Source organism: Ischnura elegans, chromosome X (genome assembly GCF_921293095.1).
Source record: "Ischnura elegans chromosome X, ioIscEleg1.1, whole genome shotgun sequence".
Lineage (NCBI taxonomy): Eukaryota > Metazoa > Arthropoda > Insecta > Odonata > Coenagrionidae > Ischnura > Ischnura elegans.
In genome coordinates, this window is record NC_060259.1 from 4,506,070 (window position 1) to 4,526,632 (window position 20,563).

Genomic DNA, 20,563 nt, shown 5'->3' on the forward strand with positions numbered 1-20,563 from the left:
ACCGTAGGAGTGATAGTGAAATTCGAAGTTTTTTGATGTTACGATAACTGGTTTAGCAATTTGTTTCATCCTATTCATTTAATTGTCTTCGCAATGTTAACGTGAAATCAGTGGCGGTTTGCCCATAAGGACTCTCGGACGTCGCCCCTCCCAAATATTTGAAAAAGTAAAAAAAAAAAATATCCATTAATTTATAATTATACATCTAATTAGTCAAAGTGTTTTTTCAGTCACATACATCGAAAGTGTTGGAAAAACACGAAAAGAAATAGCGCGAGAAGTTCGTATTTTTAGCCGTGGGGCGCTGGCCAGAACGTCCCAATCCATCCCCATGCAGTTATATGGAGAGTGGTAGTGGTGGGGGCTGCTGGTGCTATGACGCGTCTAACCTTGTGTCTTATGGAAGTCTTGGGACGTCGTCCGAGAATGCGCAGAGCGACGTGTGAGTTGACATCGCTGCGCAGGCCGGCGGGCGTATAATCTGGCGTCTACTTGGTGCTGCCACAGATAAGGGACGTACGGGATCAGAATGGTCACTGTACTGGGTGTAGTTATACGATTTTATTTTTAATTACTGGTAGGTATTGCTACAGAAAATAAATTATCCCATTATGCTAGCGTTTTTTGGTGTTTGAATTCCGGAACACATAAAATCCAACTAGTTAAAGGCCGTATTGACGTAGGAAAACTATTCTCGAGTATTTGCCACAGTTCTGTTATGATTACGAATTTCAAGAACCTTGGGGAAACTAATATTATAATATTTAGGCCTTAACAATGTATTCATATCTTCCCGATGATTAGAAATGCGGTACCTATTTTTCAGATAAATTTATCAAAAGACCCAGGGGCGCCGACTTATAAAAAATATTGGGGGGGCCCATATCGGAGGTGTCAAAGTGTGTCGCAGCACCGAAACACTACCATGATTCACACCAATTCATTCAGTTAACCTGCTTAACCTGCTAACCTTATAATTATTTGTTTCAACACACATTGTTGAATTTATTTTAAAAGGTAACTATCGTCAAACATGGGAAATAAAAATAACAAATATATTTATGTGATTTCACAAAGCATAATATAACTTAATTATTTTCTTGAATTATTGAGGGGGCTCCGCCCCCCCAAACGAATCTTTGAGGGGGCTCGGGCCCCCTCAGGCCCCATGGAGTCGGCGCCACTGAAAAGACCTGCAGTATTAGGAAAAATCAGTTAACATTCCCCACTGATTTATAATTTAAGAAATAGGTGCGTGCGTGATAGTGTGAAGGATTAAACATGATCTAACCCGTAAACGTGACTTTAAATAGAGTCATTCAATGAATGTCAAGAGGTTCCGCGTACAATGCACCTTTTGTGTGTAGGTTCATCATTTTTCTAGCCGTCCTTGTTCTATTAGTTCATGTTCACCTAATTCCTCAGCGGCAGAGCGGTAGTTGTCTGACGGAAAATGTCACTTGGGTCTGATTTAAGTGGCTTCGAAGAGTTCATATCAGTGCGGAGATCCTTACAGCTCCTATCTGTGGTTCAGAGTCTTTTACAATCTAGAATTTATATTCTATTATATCATGGCAATGATTTCGAAGACATGGTTATTCCAAGTGAGACCCGTTGGCGTATGAATCTTAGACTCAAGGCGTTGGTACGTGACGTTTTTGTTTAGTACTTGAATGCCTTTGCTGACCTTAAATTCGTCTCTCAGCTGAATCAGCATTTGTGGACCAAGACTTCTATCTCCCTTGAGTCGTCCTTAATGTAACGGCAAGACCAGGCAAGACTCTCGGAAAGAACGGAGTGAAATGAGTTCAGACATCATTTTCGAGGAGTTAACTGTGCGTAATTGCCTATTAAGAAGTTTCTTAGTGCTGTGTGTACATTCAAGAAGACAATTTTGAATTAATCAACAGTGCTCGTTTATATTTTAAGGAAATATAGGGAAAATTGTCCCCAATTCTGTGTCCAGGCACCTTGTTCTTTGTGGTCGTATTTTTCGTCGGCCCATTTTGTGTCGTCCCTTGTTTATTTATAGACTAGTGCCCTTGCCATGTGTTCAATCGGAAAGAAATAGTTGTCCGGCGCTGATTTCAACGAACGTGTAATTGATCACTTTGCTGGACAAAAGGAAAGAAGGATGGACTTCTGCAATATAACTAAAGGCATGTGAGTATTTCAGATTTTGTTAAAAATGTGTGCGAAATGTTTAATTATTGATTTTAAATAATACTGTATTCAAGAAACAACGCGAACGCCGCAATCAAAGTTTACATCTGCAATAGGAAAGCGCGCGCATTCTAGTAGTGTTTGTTGCCCAGTGGAAGTCAGTGACACTCCCCTCCCTCCTCAGGTGTTACAAGTGTCATTGCTACCTGAATCATTGCAAATGTTGTATAGATTTGACAAATAACGCATTATGATTGCAAAACGAACAACATAAGTGTATTGCGGGTATATCCGCACGAATAATGTAGGCGCTAAAACCTAAAGCTACGTATTTACGTTTGTATTTGCAAAATATCGCAGCATATATATTTCTATTCATTGATCAGTATAATCGAGAGTCCGGACTAAGCCGATCCGTATGACCGAGAGTCTACTGCATTTAATATTTATTAATCAAGCTTTCTTAGGAAAACTACGTATTTTTGTTGAAAAAAACGGAACATATGGCATCACAAAATTTTATTCCTAGATTGCCGTAAAAACTTAATAAAATACGCGAAATATTAAAAAATTATGACCCCCCGGTGGAGTGCGCCCCCCCAGCATTTGACTCACGAGCCGCCACTGCGTGAAATAACGAAAATTGATTCTAAGTCCTTAGTGATGTGTGGGAAGTGAGATGTGAAGAATCATTACGAATTTCAAGGAGTGCAAATTCTTTTAGTGAGTTCAGAGTGATTGGAAAACCGATAATCATGCTTTATTAGTGTTACATAATAGTGTTTTATATTTATTGTGAGCCAAGTTCTTCATTGAAATAGTTGATTCGGCATATACTGATTATAAGTAGGTATTAAAAAGACAGCTCGTGAAATGTGTGCGTGGTAGTGCTATTTGTGATATGATGAGCAATAAATATGAACAAGTAAGGGTAATTTTGCATTGTTTTTTATACATTAGCACCTCTATTAAACTATTTTTCCCTATGTTTCCGCACTTTTATGCTGTCAATTTTTGAAAAATTAAATGTAGCGAGGCAGATTGTTGTGTTTCCTCAACTATAACATTTTAGGAGTTGCAAACATGTTACTAATTGCTCGCATGTAGGTATTTGCAATGCATCAAATTTGTATCATTCATACATTTACCGTAACGTTATTTTCTTTACGATTCTTTACTGCATTGTAAAATTTTTAAATTTTCCTTTTCCACTCCAACATTGTGTATATCTGCTTTTCGAGTATAAATGCTTACAATACTGACGTTGCAAATTATGTTTTTCCATAGTCATCAAGCATACATAATGAAAGTAAGCATCCGAAGTGAAAAAATATGCAATGTATATCATCAATGAATACACGGCCGTTCGTATACAGGAATAACTGCATCTCAAACACACATATGCTTCAGTATTACGCATTAGTCTCTCCTTTCTGAATGGAATAATGTAATAATGGCATCGACTTAAGATCCCTCTGGGCATAATTTCCGTCGTAGTTCAGGCTTATCGGGAACATCCACAAAAATCTTGTTCGGTGTAGAAACACGGGTGCTCCCACATATCGGAACAAAACAATATTCATTCCGGAATTTTGTCCTACAAGCCATTAATCTATCTTCGCTCATGGCTACGAACTTAAAGAATTATTGTACGAAATATACCACTAATTTATAGTAGGACAGGTGGTTTATTCCGTCAGATTCCCCTCAGTGTTCGTAAACAACAATAAACAAGGTTTCCATCAATCGCAGGTGATCGGAGGAACTGCAGTCAGATTGAGTATGGGGATTGACGTCACAAGCCGTCTGACATGGCGGCGGAGTGTTTTAAGCGCAACATTGATTTTGGAATGTTTATTTGTTAATAACAAATTCACCCATGGTCGTACGACTGTAGGAATTGGAATTTTGCTTAATTAAACCAAACTGATATTTTTAACAGGCCTCACCAAAAAGGTGTAAATACTCTATTGGCACTAGAATTTTGTTTACACTCGTAGATACAGTAGTTTCGGACTTTGTGAATTAAAATGTGCCTTAAAACCGTATTTTACAAGCAACAGTATGTTTAAGAACGTTTGGATGAGGAAAATATAACGTTTTTCATAGTGAAAACTTCCAAAAAGGAATCGAAAAAAATACTGTTTCATGTATCCCAGCCGGCACAAACCATCAAATTTCTTTTTGGCAGCTGGATGTCATCCAGATGCAAAGAGTATGAGTGCATCATTTCATATAGATGCCATCCATATGCCGGTACACTGCCGAGGGGATGCGGAAGAGAGATACCGCCGCACTTATGCCTGTTCTACACGCTCGGATCAGCTCATCCGGCTTGGCTCAGCCAAATCGCTAAGCGCGAACCCATTCTTAACGAGAGGCTTATGCCCCGTTTACACAACAATCGTCGGGACGTTGATCCGTACGATCGTAACCTCAAAACGTCGTGTAGACGCGCAGAGTTACCATCGTAGGCCTTAGTACCTAACACTGCCGAACTTACGATGGTTAGCGCTAGTGTGCCAAGAAAAAAGAGATCGAAATGAAGATCGATGCATATACGATTCTTTCGCGCCGTTGCAATCTTGATGCAGTAATTGATATTTCATAAATAACTCTAATATATCAAAGATATATGGCAACGAATGAAGACATTATTGAGCAGGTAATGGAAGGACGTGATGGGAAAGTTTTTTCTGATGTTCTATTTACCAAATGATATCGGATATTCTATCCCCAACAACACACATTTGGATATACATATGTATATATATTGTATTTTCATGGGTCACATACATATATATTATGTTATGTATTACATCCGTAGTACATATGTATTATTGAATGTATTTCCTTTGTATTCATACATACATAAAAGTGGCACTTGTTACACGATAAATACATTTGTATTTTTTGTGTATTTTTGAAATTTGGATACTTATGTAAATGTGGTCAAAAATACACAAAAATACAAATGTAATTATCGTGTAACACGTACCACTTTTACATATGTATGAATACAGAGGAAATACATATGTAAATGTGGTCAAAAATACACATAATATACATTATGTATATTTCCTGTAATACTTGGGAGGTAGATTTTCGTGGCGTCTTGCGAAACGTTCATAAATATTTTTTCCAGAAATAATATGTTCACAGCAAACGCCAGATTTCCCTATTTTAATGACCATTCATCCATCCGAATTTATACCCAGAAAGCTTAAAAATAAATCATATACTGGTCGATGTGAGCAAGGGTAGTAAATATGGCGGCTATTTATGTTAATTTGTAAATGCACGCGAAATACAGACGTATTACATATGTAAAATTCAGTTTCGATCCGCGAAATATACACATGGAAAAATGGTTCACAATACATGAAAAAAACAAAACATAGTACTTGCACAGATCAAAAGTAACAACGAAGTTTGATTTTTTAAACAATATTTTAATGTAACTGTTTAGACAAAAAATTAAATTCTCAATTCCGCGGCTCACTGTCGCTAGGGAAGTGAGTGGGAGTGATACAGTTATAATCTCGTTGACAGTAAACCTCGGCATTTCGTTCGAGACTACGAGAACGTGCTGTTGGTGGTGGTTGGAGAAACTCCGGCATCTACGCTAATAAACAAAAGGAAATCCGTTATTAACTAGCTACTGATGTATAGTTGATTTTATAATTGCTTATATTATTATACTTATTGGAAGAATTGACATAGTGTTTTAATCCTCGATAACCGGTGCGTGTGGATGGTGTGCTCAACCCGAAGCCAAGCTATGTTTTGCTGGAAATGTGCTTCAATTGAATTAATCCATGTGGGATTAATCCCACACGTTATTGCGATTCGTGCAAGCCAGCTCCTGCAGTTTCCTGTCAATGGATTATTAAGGTAAGGTATGATTTATCTTTTATTGTATTGTACGCCTACATAGACTACATTAATTATGTTATTTGAGTATATTTGGATAAAACTATTGGCGCAATGTGGTCAACACATTGCGCCAATAGAGGTAATTATTTTGTTTATGTTTGGCTATTGTTTTCCTTTTTTGTTGAGTTATGTATCGAGGAGACTGGTGTCCATTGAAGTTATATGGTAAAACATAGTAATGTCAATCTTGTACGTATAAATTAATAGATTATGCGTCGTATAGTAATTCCGTGCTTCGCGGCTGAAGTTACATTTTTTCTTCTCTTAATTAAGAGCAGAAAAAATTGTTTAGAGAAATGTTTTCGTTCACGTGTAAGTTGTTTTATCGCTGTTTATTACCACAACCTACTGTATTGTAGTTCTTGCATTCCTAGTTATCCTATAGGATACCATATATGCTTCAGTCATAACATCTTTGACCGTAGACTTATCAGCGTAGCCTTGTCACTGATAGATTCCTCGAGGTTCCGAGCGGTTTTGCCCTCTACTTCTAATTATTTAACGAACAACAAGTATTGGTCGTGTAATATCGGTTCCCTTAAAGCAAAATGTAATATTTCTTTCATCTTGAAATGCAGTCAATCATGGTGCATTTCGTCATTATTATTAACACAAGATAAATACGTAATTTTCATGCGAAAGTTTGTCATTATATGTAAGAAAAAGGTGCGTACGGGCCAAATTAATTAATTATAATTTTCTTTTCATGCTCTTTCGCGCATACCCAGCAGGCGACGATGTAAATAGCTTGGCCTGGACAAGAGGAGAATGGATTACGGAAAAGACGACGAAGCAAAGCCAGAAGACCAGGTGGAATTGTTAATACCGAGGTAAGCTTTGAGGGAAATATTTTTTTACCATAATGGAGAGGTTTCTTAAAGTTAAGCCTGAAATTATCGGTTATGTATGAAATTTATTTGTTTGAAAATTTGATATCACAAGTTTATATTTTTTCTGAGTGAGTCATCCGCTACTAAATCATGGTACTAATATATTTGTATCATGTAATAAATAAGCATACCAATGGATTCACGTTTTCCGAGTTAATTTATATTTAAAAGTAGTCATATGATCTTTTCTCATATTTCTCATTCTTCTTAAGAGAAAGGCTATTAATTTTGTAAAATGAAAGCATATCCCCAAAATATCTGATTTCTCAAAGGACAAGGTCAAATCTGTGCTAGCTGGGACCTCGACATAATTGGTAAATGAAAAAATTTAAAACTTATGTCTGGAATCTAGCAGAGAAGCCAAACTTTCATTTGCATTCAGAATACAGAATTAGTACAAAAATTACAGACTTCAAAGAATACTGACTGCCTATATGAATTGAAAAAAATAAAATTGAAAGGCCTTGAGCGCCTATATTCAGATCTTACAAAAAGATATATTTTTGCATGACTTTTAAACTTGACTTCTTCTTTTCTCCTTTCAGGAAGTGGCTAATGGTGCAGAGTTGGTTTCCTGAATTCAGGTTTCTTCTTGTGCAATGGGTTACAGCGCTTGTTCCGTGCTAACATTTTTTTCTATTTTCCAACTCAAACCATTGTTTGTACTTGATTTATCTTTGTGCCATTTTTTTTAACTAAGTTTCACCTACTGTTTGCTGGCCCTTAATGCTTGTTGGCAATATTCATGGCCACACTTGTTATTTGTGTGTATTATTTTATTTTTCTCTTTGAATAAATATTTTATTATCTGTGTGTTCTGGTTTCCTTATATTTATTCATCTGTTTGATCCATATTGATATTAAGTGGATGTGGGTCAGAAAATCAATATGTATAATTCGTGTACGAGGGCCTGCAGATACACATGTATATTACATGTAAGGATAATCAGATTTCCAATTTGTAATACGCATGTATACATACATCCTGAGGGACTTTTGAGCCACTTTTACGTGAAATATACAGACGCAATACGATTGTATTCCATTGTATACATATGTATAATTCATGTATGGGTATTCAGATTTCCAATTTGTAATACGCACGAATACATACATCCATAGGGACTTTTGAACCACTTCTACGTGAAATATACCGATGTAATACGATCGTATTCCATCTTATACATATGTATTTGGTCACGTATTTTTTGTGTATTATTGATGTAATACAAATGCCGTGTTATCTGGGTATACTTTTCCACCCTGCTCATAATGATAATAATATTTCTTCTAATGCTAACAGGATATCCCCTTTTACTAGCATTGTAATATAGTCGTAAAGGACTTAAGAACATCCATGGCGTGGATAGGTAAATTAATATTCTTGCAGGATTCAGCAGAGTTCTCAAGTGATCTGAAAACCACTGGTGAAATTTTGAGTAGGGAGGGGTCTCTAATGGTAGCTGTAATGTGTTGAAGCAATGATTGATGTTTTGAAATAGAACCCACAGAAATGATAAGCTTACATTCCAGTTGTAATAGCAATTAGTTTGTACCATTATACCTTATGATGTTGTGAGTTTTGCTTTACTAAATCATGGGTGATTCATTTCAGGTCAATTAGTGAAAGATTTGGTGTAGGTAAAGCCACGGCAGTGAGAACTGTGAGGAGAGTGACTCTCGCTCTCACAACATTAGCCAAAAAGTATATAGTGTGGCCAACCGGGGAAGCAGCTGTGGGTGTCATAGATGGATTCGCACGATCAAGTGGTTTCCCCGGTGTGATCGGTGCCATCGATGGCACTCATATTGAGATACCGGCACCAAGTGAAAGTGCTGCAGCCTATGTAAATAGGAAGGGATACCACTCTATCCACTTACAGGTGTGTATGAACTTATTAATTGCATTGATTGCTAAGAAAGAAACTTGGTGAAATATTTTGCCTTTTGTATTGGAATCCACCAGGGTTAGAATACTAGTATATCGGTTGAAAAAAAATTTTTTTCTGATTTAACTTCTAAGCGTAGGCACCATACAAAGTTGCAATTACAGAATTTTTCTAAACTTCATATGCTTTAGAACCGCATAATATAGTACATTTGATACATCCAATGGCAATTTTATATTATGCTGGTGTAATTTTTAATTTGATACAATTGGCATTTCCTTAGTTCTCTCCCCTGATTGACTAAATGTTGCATTGAGTTTAGAGTATGTTGCCTCCCCAGACGGCACAGAACCCTCCGTATCTAATTCGTATGCACATAGTACCCATTGCCTAAGGGGATACTATGCCGCTCCGTCGCTTTTCGTCAATGGATAATTTCCGTTCGCGGCCTGTCGACGAAGCGCGTACGCAGCATGTGAATGTCCGCTACTAAGCAAGTACGATTGGATACGAAGCGCGCAGGAACACGGCACTCAGGCTAATCTCAATCGATTAGGTCGAAATTAGATATATCGTAACTCGCACGATCGAAAAATGTATCGAACGCAACACAATCGATAGCTACCGACCGTAGCGAGAACCTTGATACGAATCATTATGAATTGTAAGTTCTCAATAGGTAAATAACACAAACTCACTACCGACAAAAACTTTGTCGGTCGTGAGTCTTTCATGGTAATTAGAATTCATGATATAGTATTATTTACCCATTGAGAACTTACAAAACTTACTCGGCCACTTAAATAACTCTGCGAAAAATGAGATTCTCATGGCTAATTCACGCACCCCCAGCATCCAGCATTGTTAAGTGGCTCGTACTTACTTGGAAACCTTGAGATGTTAATGAGAGTAAATTCTTATTAATTTTGACACTAAATAAGACATCACATTGCCCACGAGCATTAACAAGCTTACCCTAAAGCCTGATGAAATAAATTTTTAAATAAAAATTGCCGATGAAACAGGATTGCTGACACATCTGCTATTAGTATGGAATTTTCTCTCCTTCCCTTACCCTTCCCAGACGGCACAGAACCCTCCGTATCTAATTCGTATGTACATAGTACCCATTGACTACGGGGATACTATGCCGCTTCGTCGCTTTTCGTCAATGGATACTTTCCATTCGCGGCCTGTCGACGAAGCGCGTAAGCAGCATGTGAATGTCCGCTACGAAGCACGTACGATAGGATACAAAGCGCGCAGGAACACAGCACTCAGGCTAATCTCAATGGATGAGAATGTTATGAATCATTATGAATTGTAAGTTCTCAATAGGTAAATAATACTATATCATGAATTCTAATTACCATGATACAGTACTATTTACCTATTGAGAACATACAAAACTTACTCGGCCACTTAAATAACTGCGAGAAATGAGATTCTCAAGGCTAATTCACGCACCCCCAGAATTCTTAAGTGGCTCGTACTTACATGGAAACCTTGAGATGTTAATAAGAGTAAATTCTTATTAATTTTGACACTAAATAAGACATCACATAGCCCACGAGCATTAACAAGCTTACCCTAAAGCCTGACGAAATAAATTTTTAAATAAAAATTGCCGATGAAACAGGATTGCTGACACATCTGCTATTAGTATGATCGAATTCATCAAAATGCAAGCAAATATTAACGTATAGTTCAGTCTCAGCTACTAAAACTTACCCATATCAGGCGCTAAAGTATTTGAAAAATTATTTGGGATGAGTAAAAGTCTCTAGGTCACTGCAGTAAATGTATCAACCTATTAAAAATATGAAAGTCCTGCCAAATCACCAGCATAAACACTTGTAAAATAAAACATGTTATCTCTTAGATCACACCTCCGATTTTATACTTACTTTGCATGAAGTCACCACCACAAGAAATTTTAAAGAGGCAGGAAAGAAAAAACCCACAGAAATACAATACATATATTATGTATTTTCTATTGTCAACCACAATAATATTTCCAATTTTTTCTTTTATCCCACATCTAATTTAGCGAAACAATTACTCTTATTCTCTTTCGAATAGAAAATTATTTAAAAGAGGACTGGTCGATACATACAAACTATCGTCAATACTTTCTCCGATGAACGTCCACTATCACTGCACCAACTTGCACAAATCAAATCCACATCCACAAATATGTCACTTCTGCCACAATGTCTGTCTTCTTGGCGACAGGTAACAGTGAATCAATGGTACCTTCCTCCAATCTGGGCACCTTCAATTCAGCAAGAATTTTCTCCTCGTTTTTTCGTCCAAGGCCACAGATTACTTTCTGATATCACAATGGTGCGATGTGAAGCTCACACACCTAAAATTAATAAATAATAAAATACCATGTAACTTATTAGGTCAAATCATTTCCAATTTTTGGTATTTCTGCATGAGAAATCAAATTACTAGGCTCGTAAATATAGTAAATATTTGTATGCCTGATATTTTTATTGTTTTAAAATATAGCATAAGATAATTTGAAATGATGAAAGCCGACGTGTAATACGCCATAGGGCAAGCTAAGAAGCAATATTTGATCCTATAAACTTGGCAGCTTATTCCTAGTTTCTCCTTTAACCACACGTTTACCGAATGAATTAATATAAAAAAGACAACTAAAATGCAAGAATTTTCAAAAGAATTGCTGCTACAATATTTTGAATCACCATTTTTAGTACTGAATAGTACTATAGTACTTCAGTACTGAATAGTTCGGGATGTTGATGCATCAACATCCCGAAGCCACTTCTAACTTAAAATTACATCCAAATAATTACAGCGAGAAAGAGTACATACCTCACAGTTTTTCGTAGGGGTGAAATGTTTTCTTCTTATCGCCCAAATGCACTTCTTCTTCAACTCAGGATCTTTTGGAAAGCTAAAAACTTGAGCCATGTCCCAGAGTTTCCATTACATCCCGACATTACACACACGGAAGGCATTTTTAACAAAAATATCTCACAAACACGTTTCTGAAGCCCAGAGAATGAAATTAAAGAATAAGGGAAACTTCACCATTACCAGACACTCTATTTTTCACAAACTTAACCACAAAAATCCCTGAAATGTGGTGAGACGTGACGTAAACCATGCCATCTCCAACGGCTTGTGAAGGCATGTGATCTTTCTAGGAGGATATGGCACAATGGCACCAGATGGCACCACCCGCGAAAGAAAATAGTCCCAGACCGAATACAGTTTTATCGATGAGATACAATTTTATCGATGCATATGAATTTGCCAGTCCTCTTGCATCTTTTTTCGTCATTAAAGGAAATAAAGAAACAAAACCTTCTAAGTAATTTCCTAAGCGCGAATTTTGTATCTTGATTGTCCACCCTCGTATTTAGGTACGAAAACTTCCTGTGCCGTCTGGGTCTTGTTGTTTTTGCAAACGATCATTCTCCAATATGCTGCCCAAATAGTTAGTTTTGCAAATAACTTGATTTTTTGATTGATTTGAAATGATTTTTTTGAAAAAAATTAAGATTTTTATCAACCCTGGAATCCACGCTAACTCAGTTTTTATGGATAATGAAATGGTCTTTATGACATCTATAAAATTACTTTTCTCTCTGACCTTTGCCTGTTGCCTTTTAAACGATGTTTGTGTCATCTGTAATTATATAACTGGGGTAGTGTGTGGGAGAGATTCAGGTTGATAGTCTGTCCTATTGGCACCAAAATTATTATGATTATCTGGTTCATTTTCTGCTGGTTTGTGTCATGAACTCTTCATTTATTCATCTTTTTAGGCCGTCTGTGACAGTGAGGCTGTATTTACTCACTGCTATGCGGGCAATGTGGGCTCTGTCCATGATGCCAGAGTCTTTCGGCTTTCAGCCGTTCATAATTTCCTTAATGATGAAACGAAATTCCCCAATGACAGCCATATCATTGGGGATGCTGCCTATGGGTTACATCCCCAGCTCCTGACCCCGTATGCTGACAATGGCCATCTGTCACAAAGGCAGAAGAATTTTAATTTCAATTTAATTCATGTCATGCTTCAGCCAGAATGGCCATCGAGAGAGCCTTTGGCCTCCTGAAAGGCCGGTGGAGGTCATTACTTAACACCCTGGCTATGCAGGACTTAGAGCAGGTGCCAATAGTAATTTTATCCTGCTGCGTGTTGCACAATATCTGTGCGATACGGAGAGATAGGCTGCTGGCCTTGGCTGTTGGTCGGCCTGCACAACAATTTCAACCGGGGCAGGAAGAAAGAGGCCGAGATGCAGGGAGGTTGAAAAGGGACTTGATTTGTGCGCGTCTGGCTGTGAGGGACGTTTAATTAAGGTGTCTCTTGTAAGTGTATATAATAATGTAAATGTCTCTGACGCTGATACTTCTATCTTGTGTTGTTTTTTTCGTTTAAGCTGATGAATATGTGATTTATACATGAAATACAAAATAAATTGAAAATAAAACCCCTTACTTATTTTTTGAAACTACTCTTTAATAGTTGTTACCACCTACAGGTTTGCATGAACTTGATGATTCCATTGATCACTGTTACCTGATGGTTGTGTCATCTGCAAATATAACTGGAATAGTTAGTGTAATATATTCCGGCAGCTTGCTCATGAAGGCTAGAAATGGCAGGTATAGGTTCTAGAAAGTTCATTACGGTTTCCCACATTGCAAAGGAAGGGGCCTGCAGATGACAGTATTAATAAGCTTTCTCTCATGTAAATAAGATTGAATCCATTGGCTAGCCTGCCTTGGTAGGAGAGTTATATAATTTACTCTGCTAAAAGATTTATTTGAGATCAATAAATGAAGTGAGGATTCTTAACAGTCTTTGGACTCCAAGATATTGTCATGGAAGGTGAATTATGCCGTATTGATTTATTTATTGTTCCTTAAGCTGAATTGATGCTTACATGCTGTAATATTTTTTTAGTTAAGGAAGGTATTCTGTAATACATTGATTTTTCGAGAACATTTGCGAAGGAAGATCTAAAATTCCATATACTGTTATCATCTCGATTTGTAAATAGAGAAATAGTTAAGTAATTCATTTATATTGTGTGAATTTTTATTTGGCGAAAGATTGATAATAAATATCTGGGAATGGAATTAGAATTAACTTGCCAGAGCGTTTACTACAATTTGAATTTTAACACATCATCAATCTTAAAATTATTAGGAATGGCATTTCGGTTGGTTAATTGAACTATATTATAAAAAATTTTCCTAGGATCTGTCATGATTTCTCATTACATAGCAGCATATTTAATAATTTTTTTAGTATTGTCCACCTAAGGAGAAATTATCGCCATGATGTTTACTTAGTCATGTGATAATCTTCCATCCTTGCCTCTAATTATTGATTTAACATCCTCTTTAGCCTGCAGATATTGCCTTGACATGCAGCAAGCATGCTTCTCCATGCTCTTCAAATATATCCTTTACATGTTAATTAGTACTCAACCTTTCCACCAAACCTGTTCTGCCTGGGATTTTTAATCATTCAGATTTCCTCACATCATAGTCACCTCTGCCATTAGTTACTCCAACCTTCTCATACTCTTCCTGCATGTCTATTCTTTCCTGTAAACTACCCTGTAAACACAAATAGCTGCAGCAGCGCTGCACAGGGGTTTCACAGCTGCAAGTTCGTTTCCGTTTCAATGAAGCGCGGTAACAGCGCTTGTGCAGCGCTCTTTCGCAGCACGCTGGCGAAACATGCAATTGCAGCGCATCAACAGCGCATGCCCAAAGCATGCCTGCAGCACGCTGCTGGAACGCTGCAAATGCGAGTTTGTGCAACAATCCTCCGCTACGCGATACGCGATTGTTTACCAGGGTGCTTGGGAAGTTTGCTGAGGCTATGGCGGCCAACGTCGTGGAACTGTTGATCGTCCCTGGGGATTCTAATTAGGTAAGAATTTATCATCTTCTTTTAAAATGTATAATTTTAGTTACTTTAAATTCAATGCTCCTTGAAATGAGGTAGAATTGGCTTTCTTTCATGGTGAATAAAAACACATTTTAAGAGTTAGTGTTTTTGTTTACATACGTGGTCGTAGTTATGTTTGGAACCATTGGAAATAAGCTTTAAAATAATAATCATATAGGTTTCCATTAATAGTGAAATAGGAAATTTGTAACGCATATCTCAGGAAAAGTTCACAGCTGAAAAGTTTTTAGTTAGCCAACCTTTTTAGTAAAATACTAAAAAGATTGTCTAACGAGATGGGCTGACGCGGGAGTGAAAAAATCATTAAAGCGACAGAGAGAATGCCCTGCTCAAATGGAAGATGTCAATACTGATTTATCCAGTAATTATCTCGTGTTACTAATTAAAAAATATAAGTTGTTTAAAGCTTAAGTAAGCCTTCAAGAATGCATTGACGAATTTTAAAATGAAAACGCTGGTAGAGGAATAACGGGATAACTCAAAAGCATTTTGGTCTGGTGTTAGGGAAGTACGAGCAGTGTAAAATATTTTCCGTTTGATCGCTAAAATACGATGATGGATAAGTATTAGCAAACAGTTTCGTGAAAGTCAATTTATTGAATTCCTACTTCAAGAGTGTGTTCACTGAACCTTCTGAGAACAAATTAGAAAATATTGACAATGTTTTTGCAAGTTCTAGCTTCAGGGTAGATTGCCTTCATGAGTGTTTGGCAAGTTTAGCCTTTATATAAATGAGAAAGTGTAATTTTCTGGCGTATGTAACATTGTTGTGACCGTGTGGTGTGCATGTGGGAATCCTCTTGCGTGCTTATGATTCATCATGATAAATATTATAATTATAACAAAGCTATTCTTGGTATAGTTTTTACTCTTGTCATTTATTCCTTCCCTCCTTTCACAATTGATCTCCCATTGATTGCGTCTTTTGTATCAGTAGATGCTTTATGTGTGTTCTTTGGTATTTCCTCAGATGCTGATAAGAAGCCTACGCTGGTTCATGTTGGTTTTGGTAAAATAAATAAAAAGATAGGAGAGTGGTACCAACAATTGCACCAGGATAAGGAGATCTGTTTTTGACAGCGATTGTGTATACTGTTGCATTATTATGAATACATGCTTTTATTTTTCATTGAATTGCTCTTGCTTCATCTGATGTGTCTAGCATAATTACTTTAAACGACCACTGTTTATTCTCAAATTTTCAGTTTTGTATTTCGAAGAAAGAGCATAAAAACTTCCACTGCTATTATATGCCATGCAATTCTGCCCTTGAGTACTGTCATTTTGTTCTGTAACTAGGAATTGTGGTGCATTCTCATTCTATATTGAGTACTATGTTTGTTGCCTTTGCTTTTGATGATTTTTCGTTGCATTGCTTCTGCTGACATATCATACATTAATTACTTAACATGAATTTTGTTTATACTCTAATTTTCAAATTTATATTCTGAGGAGAGGGCAGAGAAACTTCCACTGCCATTAATTGCTATTTAAATCTGGCCTTGCATACTGTCTCTTTGTTCTGTAACTTTTTGGGATGCAAATTAAAAGATGCACTGAAAATAAATTTTTTTAAGCATATTTTGAATTTTTGCGATTTTATTCTTCTACCATAAACTCATTATGCTGTAAGGATAATGCTATATAGCGAATGGTGAGTAAGTATCTGTGTTTAAGGTATGCTTAGTTATTCTGAGGATTGTTGTACGTTTTGTATGGGGTGGTTACCAGTTCTTAATTTTGCATTCTTTTTTTGATTCGAGATTTGAGAACTAGTGCTGTTTTGGCTGATGAAGTACTGATGGTAAGCCTAGAGTGAAAGTCTATGGAAATTTTACTTTCTAGGTTATGACCGTCATAGAATTCTACCCTGTGTGCCAAACTTCTTGTCAAGGTAATTTCGTTTTGGTTTACTACCCTGTGGCCATAGTTAAGCAGGTTATTCCGGACCTTTTCATTGATGGTATGCTTTCAGTGTAAATCCCCAAAAGCAATTCCATCATTCATGTGCAGGTCTGAATTATCATCGCTGCTATGCTCGTAGATATGTCTACTTGTCCGGGCACTAGTCAGCCTGGCAGGTGAATGAAGAAATGGCTATTGGGCATAAGCTATGAAGGAGTACTGAAATAAATTATTAGGTCTTGATTGAACTGCGTAATTCAATCAAGACCTAATAATTCATTTCAGTACTCTTTCATAGCGTATGCCCAATAGCTATTTCTTCATTCACCTGCCAGGCTGACGAGTGCCCGGACAAGTAGACATATCTACGAGCATAGCAGCGATGATAATTCAGACCTGCACATGAATGATGGAATTGCTTTTGGGGATAGGCCACCGGGTAGTAATTGGCAAGGATAAGCTTGATTCAGTACGCAATTAAAGCGAAATTCGGGCGCCGCAGCACCGCTGGTGTAGCGTTGCTAATGCATTTCTACAGCGCTGCAAGAGGGTTGTTGCAGCGCTGCCGCAGCAACTGAACGGCGCTGCTGCAGCTGTTCAGCAGCGCTCGTGATGCTCCTCCGTTACGCTGCCGCAGCTGTTCTGCAGCGCTACAGTGGCGCTCTAGCAGCGCGTGTGGCATTCAAAAAACGGAAATTTGAAGGTTGCTGGGTGCTTTCCATTCATTGACACACGTCGACACAAGTCGACTTGCGTCGCGGTTTTCGTGTTCCATTCGGTGTGTGTCGCCGACTGTTGTGACACAAGTCAACAAACGGTAACGCACAGGAATAGGAGAGTTATAAACAAATGCCGCGAGCCGACACAAGTCGACGCGTGAGTCGCATGAATGGAAAGCACCCGCTGTCGCGCGTCAGCAGCGCGTGGGCACCGTCTGCAGCGCTACGGTGCAGCGCTGCTGCAGCGCTTCAGCAGCTATTTGTGTTTACAGGGTATCCTTCTAAAGTTTATGGTATTCCCTTCCATACTCAATCAGATCTTCCACGTTCGTTGCATTAATAAGATTGAAACAAAACGTTTGCAGTGGATAACAGTTGCATTGCTATTTACTGCTGACATATTTTACAAAAATGCTATTTACCCCAAATCTTTACCATTCCTAGGCTGCAGTGTTCCTGCCACTACCCGAGGTTTCCATTATTAATTCAATGAGCTCCGAACCCTCTACCCTGTGATTGCTATAATTCATGTGCAACTGAACCACCACTATGTTTGTGGTACATACCTCATTTTTACCACTATTTTCATAGCCTATTGTATGACAGCTTCCTTCTTAATCCAAGGAGGACAAGAGTTTGCCCTCAATATCTTTCTAACACACCACCAGAACTGTGCCCCCTATTCCTTGTTTGAAATTTTAACCACAATGTGGTTAAGCTCGTTCTACATGATATATTGAACCACTCAGTTGCATTCACTGCCAATGTTTTGACTTCCATTTTAACTTTATTAATTTACCACATGAGCTTAGCTTGACTTAAGGCATAACTATGAAATGAGGCCACCTCAGGAAAATCAGTTGTAGTCCCTGCCTCTTAACGAAAGGAAAAACATACTCTGTGAGAGTATAAGTAACAATAAATCTTTTCAAAAACAACAATGTATTAAAAATATCACAATCAAATACATACAATATCAGAATACACACTAAAATATCTTTACAATGTATTAAAAATATCACAATCAAATACATACAATATCAGAATACACACTAAAATATCTTTAAGTACACAAATAATCAATTCCAAAAATGATGCAAGCCTTCGCTCATCAAATACAATTATTCAGGCTTCACTGCTTCATCAGGCCAGACAGGAAATTAAACAGGCGGTCCTGTTTTGCCATGGCCTCGGCATGCATGGCCGCCCGCTGCTCCCTGCTGGCCTGCAAAGATTGCAGTACTGCATCCACGCTTGGTCTGCCTGAAAAGAGTGGAACCAAAATTGAAAAGAGCCGCTTTAAATTTTGCTACATTAGCTACAATTTTGATTGATGTGATACAATTACAAATAGAAAAAAGTGATCTAAATTCACAGCTCATAACAATGCTGAATACATCTTGCTTGGTGAACTATACAAAAGCTTATAAGCTGATGTTCCAATGTGATTTGGAGAATTTTCTGAAGGACGAAGAAGCTTCAGCTCAAAAGTGATCATAAAGACACTGCGTAGACTGATTAAGTCATATTTGTAAAAACATCACAGATGTTGCAGTCAAAACCAATAGAACTCATTCGATAAGTTGGCAGAGACTTACGTCTTCTTCCACTTCCACTGCTACTTCCACTTCCACTGCTACTTCCACTTCCACTGCTAGGTGATGATGATAACTCTATGTGTGCGGTATCTATCGCTCGCACTGGAGCCATCCATGGCTCCTTCTCAAAGAAGGAGTCCATTAGCTGAAAGGATAAGTCACACTTATTAAAAAAAACTGGCAAAACTAAATAACATTTATCAGGGTGGCATGAAAAGTGAATTCCGCAGTGTAATACCTCCAAATAAACCCAAGTTCTCCTGGAGTTTCCACTCCTGTTGTTGTGGTCCTTAATAGACCTGTAGGTCTTCTTAAGGCCATTTATTTTGCTTTTGCACTGAGGACCAGTGACAGCAACGCCATTCGCCCTCAGTGCATCAGCTAGTCTCTCCCACACCTTCTTCGCAGGCGTCTTCCCAGAGCTCAACATTGGCTCCTCCTCCTTGAACGTCTGCACAAGGAGGAGGATAGCCTCATGGCTCCAACGAAAGGTATCTGCAAAACACATTCTACAATTAATGACCAGTCTTATTGTTAGAGGTTACACAGAACATTAACTTGCATACTTTAGTTTGTCCTTCTGAATTCATGAAGGGTTTTGCATGCATTGTAAGGTAAAATTGAGGATAATCACATAAGATCTTTGCTTAGGTCTGACCACACAAGGCAGCTAAAATATATTCCACAGTGCGCAAGTAATGCATTCCAAAATGGGTTTTTTGTCCCTCTACATGATATAAAAAGAGGAAAATGATGGAGCACATGGTGAGGACCCCACACAAAAGTCTCCTTACTTAACCAATATCGAATGCCCAGAACTTTAACAATGCGCTCAAGGTGTCTTAAGTAAAAAAATTCTAGGATACACATGAAAGTGTGAACGTGCAAAGGAGGCGAGAAATCAGTACTAGTATCTGAGCTATGAAAAAACACTTCATAGTTATTATAAGTTATAATAATATAAATGTTATATAAGTTATAATAAATATAAATGTGAATGTAATATAATGAAATGCCATACCATCCCCAGCATTCCTGCTGCTCTCTCCACCTGCAAATAACACAGCCGATATTAAATCCAAAAGCAATCAGAATCATACTGAGGTTAAAATGAACTTAATCTACTAAGTATACCCAATGCAAGACGAAAACGTGATAGCCACTACACAAAACACCAACGGCATTTATGTATTCCCGGCATTTTAAGAAATTCATTATATTAAAACAGTACTGTCACAATATCAGAAAAATCACAGACGTAGTATTAAAAAAATACACAGCAACATACACTAACGTATTTGTGGCCTAGTAATAACATCGTCAACTTAACAGCCTAAGCCTTGCCGTCAAAGGAGATCTCCCCTCGTGCTAGCTTGGCCAAGGGAGGCTCATCGTCTAAGTCTTCTAGAACAAAATAATAAAAAATGCTCATTAACGCAACAGGATGATTTGCAAACAGGCTGTAATTGTAAAAAGCTTTGCGGGATAT

At 37.7% G+C, this 20,563-nt stretch overlaps 1 protein-coding gene across 1 annotated transcript; it reads right to left on the reverse strand.

Annotated features, from left to right (window-relative positions):
• Positions 1 to 18,419: 18,419 nt before the first annotated feature.
• LOC124171086 lies at positions 18,420 to 20,086 on the reverse strand. Its single transcript, XM_046550231.1, has 3 exons — positions 19,313 to 20,086; positions 19,075 to 19,219; positions 18,420 to 18,739 (listed from the first exon to the last, which is right to left on the reverse strand). Exons 1-3 carry the CDS (start codon positions 19,580 to 19,582, stop codon positions 18,609 to 18,611), a joined length of 546 nt encoding a protein of 181 aa, XP_046406187.1. The 5' UTR covers positions 19,583 to 20,086; the 3' UTR covers positions 18,420 to 18,608.
• Positions 20,087 to 20,563: the final 477 nt, after the last annotated feature.